We start from the raw sequence: 6,472 nt of genomic DNA, 5'->3' as shown, positions 1-6,472 counted from the left end.
TAATGCCGTCCTCGTTTGGACTGAGAGTGAATAATCCTGCTACTTAAGGGGCTTTGTTAGCACGTGTGGGCTTGATGTTAGGCAGAAGAAGACACATCTGATCTGTTACCTGGAAACAGAGGACCACTCGGCAACTGAGGACTCTCATTTCTTCATAGGTTTATAACACTTTGTACAAGACAGACAAGGAAATGAACACACTACTTATGATATCAAATGAAACCCATTTTATTGCTTTTTTCATGGCAACACATTTAAAAAGTTGAGTCGTGGCAACATAAAGGAACCTGCTAAAAGGTTTATGACACTTCCATTAAAAAAAGAGAAACCTGTGTGCCTTATTTTCCTAAATTCTTATTTTCTTTTTATTTTCTCATCTCTTGTCCTGTTTCTGTTTGTTTTTTCAATTTGAGTTTTTCTTAATTTTGCTCTAGTTTTCATTATGCATGTTTAGTCCTGGTTTATGACAGTCATACATGAATATAGTCAGTAATGATATTCAGTCCCATTATAAGTGCTGCTTTGATATAAAAGCATTTTCTGGGTTGTCATTTTATTTTTTCTTCTTTTTTTTAGTTTTCTAATTGCTATTTGCGGCAAAAGTAAATACACTTGTCAACCGTTTACATAATAACCGGTTTTCATTCCCATTAATATTTGGGGGGAAAAAATTACCAAACACTTTTGAATTGAAAGATTAAAAAAGTATTTATAATATGATACAAGGATATTCTGTGCAAGAGGTTTGTGGGGGCTATGATCCTGTACAATATGAACAAATGCATTTGAAATTCAATAGCAATCCTGAAAGCAGATCATGACCACATTAGACCATGGTTTGTCAAACGACTAACTACTATGTCTACTACATGTATGATACATTGGTGTTCATATACACTGGCAGTATATTAGATTACATATTTATATAAAGTGCAGTACGGAAAAACACTTACAGTAACGGCCTGCAGTGCTTTGTGACCGAGTGTAACCCACCACCACTACTACATGCCGTCTCGTCTCATGGCAAACAGTCAACAGTAACACTTCCACACCGTCGGCCAAATATATACTGTTGTACAAAATGTATGAAAGGATTAACAATGCTCTACAAATATAATCATTCTGAGAAAAAGTTCCTTTTTTTTGTTTTGTAAAATTGCGACTTCAAAGCATAGCACCACAGACTCTTCTCTCCCTACTGAGTATGAAATAACCTGAAAGTCAATCCTGTCCGCGGGGAGTTGGGTATCATAAAAGGAGATAAGAAAATATAATGCAAAGTTAGTGACTAGATTACACATTTAGCATATAGTTCATGGTTCTTTACATGTCCGTATAAGGTTTCAAGGTTACACAAAGAGAGTGAAGGGAGTATCACAGTCTCAAGAATACAGGAGGAGCACGGAGCGGTCCATCAGACTCTGACAATCACAACAACTCCAGCAGCAAGGGATTCTGGGAGCTTGTCTAGGTCTGCTGTGAGCCCTGGGGGAAGAGAATAGGACATATGATTTTTACAAACTAAACTAAACAATTTTGGACTACAATTTATAAAGTTTTATGCAGTTAAAACCTGGAACATTCTTCCTGAAGATGTGAGACAAAAAAAACGGTTTTGTTTAGCTGTGCATATGACTGAAGGGATTTTTCTTTGCTTCTTCTCTTTTATTTCTTAAACTGTTTTGTGATTTCTGTAATTTCTTTGTGATTTTAATGCTTTTTTCCTGTCGTTTGAAGCACTTTGAATTCCCTTGTGTAATGTGTAATTGTAAATTGTGTAATTTGCCTAAAACAAACCATGCATAAAATCATTACCATCTGAGACTAACCAATAATTTAATGAATCGTGCCTGCTAGGTTCAGACAGGTTCAGACAATGCAAAATGTAACTATAAAATTAACCAAAAAACTATCATCACAGTCTTGTTTGGTAGAAATTACTGAACGTTCCTTGTAATTATGTGATCTCTGTTCCTAAATATCCTCTATATCACAACATCTTTTGCCCTCACCGAGTTGGTTCTCTTGCGTTTCCAACAGTCCGGGTTGAGTCTTTTCTGCTCCTCAGCGAGAGCCTTGGCCTCCATGGTGTACATCCTGCGCTCCTCGTTCTTCATCTTCTTCCACTTGTCGCCCAGGATGACACTTATGGCTCTGGTGGACAGAGGCAGACAGCATAACAACTACTGAACCCTCCATATGTCTGTGTGATGGGCTGTCTGACACTCATGACCCCTTCTTCAGTCATTGTCTGAGAGAAACAAACCCTTTTATTATTTATTATTATTTACTATTATTTTGGAAGGGCTGCTGCAAAGAAGATCATGTCCATCGGCAAACTTTAAGATAGTAGCTATAAGGAAAGCTTTTTTTATTTAATTGTTTACAGGTAAAATACTAATTAGCAGTAGTTCTTGGGGGGCACTTGTTTTTTTCAATGAAATGTACCTAATAAAAATACTGCTTAGTCTAAAAGCCTACATGAAGGGCCCATAAAGCAAGTTGATTTTCACATTCCATTGCGTTTCCTTTCATGTACGTTTGTGTTTCTTACATTTTGAGGAACACACATTATGACACTTTGATCTAACCACATTTTTAGTGGCACAAAGTACCCAAACAGAGAGTTTAGTAAATATCTATATTAATTATATTTGAGCTGCCAGATTGATCCCAATCAAATAATATTTTAAAATTGATAGTCACCTTTAGTAAACCAAAGGCTGCAATTATTTAACTTGATGTCACAACATGTTCTAAACGCACAGTATGTGAGACTTAGTTTAACAGGTTATATTTCAGTGTGTTGAGTATAAAATGAGCACTATGAACAGACATGAACATATAAATGTTGTCGTAGAATTGTTCAGCCTCATAACATACATTTTTTCACTTGAACACATAATGTCAAGTAGTTTGAAAGGGTAGAAGCTTCATTTTTGACCCACCTGTTGTCTTTCCCGGGGTACATATGTGTGTATTCCACTCTGTACTTCTTGGCAAACAACATAAAGGCATTCATGGGCCTCTTGCATTTGGTTGGCGTGGCACTGCTGGCTGTCCCTGAGGTCTGTGCCCTGGATCTGTGGCTGGAGGATTGTGGGGAGTAAGAGCGTTCAAGTTTATCACAGTCTGGACTCACAGCGCCCCCACTGGACAGAGAGGTCCTGCGCTGGCGGGCCATACTGCTCAGGACATACACAGCTGAAGAGTCAAGTGGGGTGAAGTCATAGCTGAGGAATGGAAATAAAACATTTGGGTGTTATTTTAATCCATCTTTGTACAGCAGGGCAGGAAGAATAATAATTGTATTTTTATTGCTTTTCTCATTACCTTCTGAAAGTGTCAAAGACAACTGAGTCATCACAGTTTATGGCATCTGGGTGGTTTGGCGGCAGGCATACGTCACCAAGCTGCATCTCATAACAAGGGATACCATGATGCACCACAGTAAGGCTCGGATAAAAAGAGGACCACCCTGTTGGAAACACCGTCAAAAGCTTATTCCTTTATATGATTATTAGAGAGAGCAGTATAACTGAAGTTCTGGATTCTACAAGGCATTTTTACCTTTATTTTTCACAAAAAACGGGTGATCCAATCGACACTCAGCTGTCAGAGGGCTTTGGTCAGGTGAACCAGGGTCAAAAGTCAGTTTAAGAGCTGCCTGACCATAAGACACAGTCTCCTCGTGGCTCACTAGCTTCAGCCCCTCGGATCCAAATCTCTGTGAAACAACATAGTACAAAATCTGAAAAAGCAAACTTGAACCATGAAAGTGTAAATACGGCTGTGCCTATGCGGGCTTATGGCAATGACACTAAGAGACACTAAGCGCGCTAAATGCCTCCACAGTATTGCATCAAAGAAGGCCAACCATTTTAATACAAGAAGAAATGACTAGTGCATTATGTGTTGTATGTAGGACTTTTATGATGACTTGTTTCTTACTTTCAGGGACGTTGATGGCATCATAGTTTCTTCATCAGAATCATCATCAGAGTCTCTGAGTTCGTCTGCTTCCTGCCACTCCACGTTTGGCCCTCGGTGGAAACGCAGCCGTGTCCCTGGACAACAAACATGGCAACAGCTATACAGACCGTGTAGCAGGGCATGTTTGTAGTACTGCTGTTTAGACACTAGAGGGCAGAACATCTACCGTAGTATTACTTTTGTGTTCATTTTTATAATATATTATGCAGTTATTAGTTAAGTTACAACAAAACAAATGAAAAAATAAAACACAAATGGCACTGAATATTAAATGGCTGTAATCCTTATATCTCTTTTCAGAAAAGGATAATGAACTGACAGTGAAGGCCTCATGCCTCGTGAAGCTGCCAGAACAGGTTGTTTAAACAAGTGAAATGTGCCCAAAGCAGTTGCTCCTGCATCTTTTGGACAGTGCAGTCTTAGTAAAACTCTCACCTTTGAGAAAACAATGCCAAGCTGTCGTGGGCCAGGAGTGAGACCATGCCATGTCTTCATCATCAGAGAAAGAGGAGGACATTGAGAAAACTCCAGATTCTGATTCACTGCTGGCCTATAGTTCATTGTCAAAAACAATCACACGTTTAAAAAATGAAGAGAGAAGGACAATTAGATTCAAGATCAAAAAGGAAAGTTACCCGAACACGCCTGCGCTCCCGGAGATAGCCTCTGGACGGGGTGGGGGCACTGCTGGCTAATGGGGGCCGTGCATAGGAATGTAAACTATTACTGTTGCCAAAAATGTGGACTGGAGAAGATCTATAAATAAAGACTAGAATATTAGTGCACATGCATTCTCAAAATAAAATGAAATGTGTACATTTGATGTGAGATGCACACCTTTTGTGAGGAGCGTCCTTCACTAAGGGGCTCTGGGGGCTGGTGGCGATGTTGGCGAGTTCGGCGAGCCAGTTTGTGTTGGGGGAACAGCTGAGCTCCTGATGAGACAGCCCAGGGGTCACCTGGAACAGGTCTGCAGAGCGCTGGTCCTCCTCCACTTCCTGCAGCTCCGGCATGTCGTCTGCATAGTCAAGCACTATTACAACCATGCTTTTCATTTGACATAAAATACACTTACTATTATCAATGAACACAAAGAGAAATACCATATTCCATATGGCACCCAGGTGAGGATGGCAGATCCTCGGTACATTTAAGTGGATCAAAGGATTCATCCATTCTTCAAATCTTCTTTTTACTCTTGATTATGTATCTTCAGGACACGTTATTCCATTTCCTCCCTTTAATTTGGCTTTATTGTCAAATTTTAGGCACAGAAATAAAGAAAGAGATACATGAGTTATTGTCATAAATCAGACTTCCTTGTTATAGACCTGTCTGTTATTCATGAGCGTTATCACTGTTTTACTATGTTCTGCAGCTCAGTAGTTCCTGTGTCACTGACAGAACGTGATCCTTTGTCTCTGACTCGACTTGCTGCTCACCCTCTGAGGCTGGTCACGTGACTCGCTGCGTGGAGGCCTTGTTTATAAACTTATTGGATTTGACGCATGCGCAGCAAAGCTCATTCATTCGCTACTGCGTAACATGGCAGAGATGTGTTTTTGTTCCTCAAAAAGTGCTCGTGTGAGGCTTAGAATACAGACTGTATGGATGGCAATCAACTCATTCATACAGCCCAGGAGTAGCTTTGATGTGTAGGACATGTTTTGTCAATGTTTTTTTGGAAATCAACCCCTAAAAAAATAGAAGAAGAAAATGTGAAAAAATTAAAGAAGAAAAAAAAAACACACGAAGAAATAACGCAATTCTGTTCTTCGACCAAACGCGTGACTCTTTTCGAGCGCAGGCCTGTATCTGAGCACTCATGGAGACATGTCATTGTCCTGTGGGAGATTACGCTATTACACGGTAGAAATGTAACAATGTCTAAATAAAGAGGCGGTTTGGTGTGGAGGCCTGATGCGTGTCTCTCCACCAGAGCAGTCGCGGGTGCTAATCCCAAACCCAAAGGCTGTCGGATCTAATACAGTAAACAAAAGAATGTCAACAAGTTGAGGCATGACGCAACCTCGCTGTCCCGTTCAAAATGAATGACAAGAAACTATAGGAGCCTCGAAACGGCATTTTCACCTGAAGTCGCGCACATTGGATGGATATGAACACGTATGAAGTCAAGTCAAACTGCTGTCGAGGAGGATTGATATCATCAAAACATCGTCTCGGTCTCGGAGAAAACAAACACAATCGAGCTTTCTGCAATCTGACACCAAAGTAGTGCGTGACAACGGGATTAAAACACACAGTTTTCATAGTAAATACATAGACTACGTGACAGAGCCGCTAAATTTGACTTTTCACTTTGTATTTTCTCGAAAACGTCAACAACTTCCCACTTACCAGATCTGTCGCCATCAAGAAACTCTCTGGCATTCAGTCGAGGGGAGGGACCGAGTGGTTTTACAGACGGCCTCCTATTGGTGGATCGCAGAATCAATAACCTAAATGAAATAATTCTATT

At 40.1% G+C, this 6,472-nt stretch overlaps 1 protein-coding gene across 2 annotated transcripts; it reads right to left on the bottom strand.

The window, feature by feature from the left end:
• Positions 1-576: 576 nt before the first annotated feature.
• Positions 577-6,464, bottom strand: hbp1 (HMG-box transcription factor 1). Of its 2 annotated transcripts, none has more exons than XM_072434532.1 (11): positions 6,352-6,464; positions 5,097-5,242; positions 4,831-5,026; positions 4,629-4,749; positions 4,429-4,543; positions 3,952-4,067; positions 3,571-3,727; positions 3,334-3,478; positions 2,949-3,233; positions 2,013-2,154; positions 577-1,485 (listed from the first exon to the last, which is right to left on the bottom strand). In XM_072434532.1, the coding sequence occupies exons 2-11, from the start codon at positions 5,167-5,169 to the stop codon at positions 1,468-1,470; spliced, it is 1,368 nt and encodes a 455-aa protein (XP_072290633.1). In that variant the 5' UTR covers positions 5,170-5,242; positions 6,352-6,464; the 3' UTR covers positions 577-1,467. The 2 variants fall into 2 exon arrangements, with proteins under 2 accessions (XP_072290633.1, XP_072290634.1); XM_072434533.1 differs by having other exon boundaries at positions 4,831-5,011.
• Between the last annotated feature and the right edge of the window lie 8 nt (positions 6,465-6,472).

Source organism: Eucyclogobius newberryi, unplaced genomic scaffold (assembly GCF_026437365.1).
Source record: "Eucyclogobius newberryi isolate DKJ021-1_F unplaced genomic scaffold, fEucNew1.0.hap1 SCAF_7, whole genome shotgun sequence".
NCBI classification, from domain to species: Eukaryota; Metazoa; Chordata; class Actinopteri; order Gobiiformes; family Gobiidae; genus Eucyclogobius; species Eucyclogobius newberryi.
The sequence above is the reverse complement of the archived record's forward strand: the minus strand, read 5'-3'. Positions and strand labels throughout refer to the sequence as shown.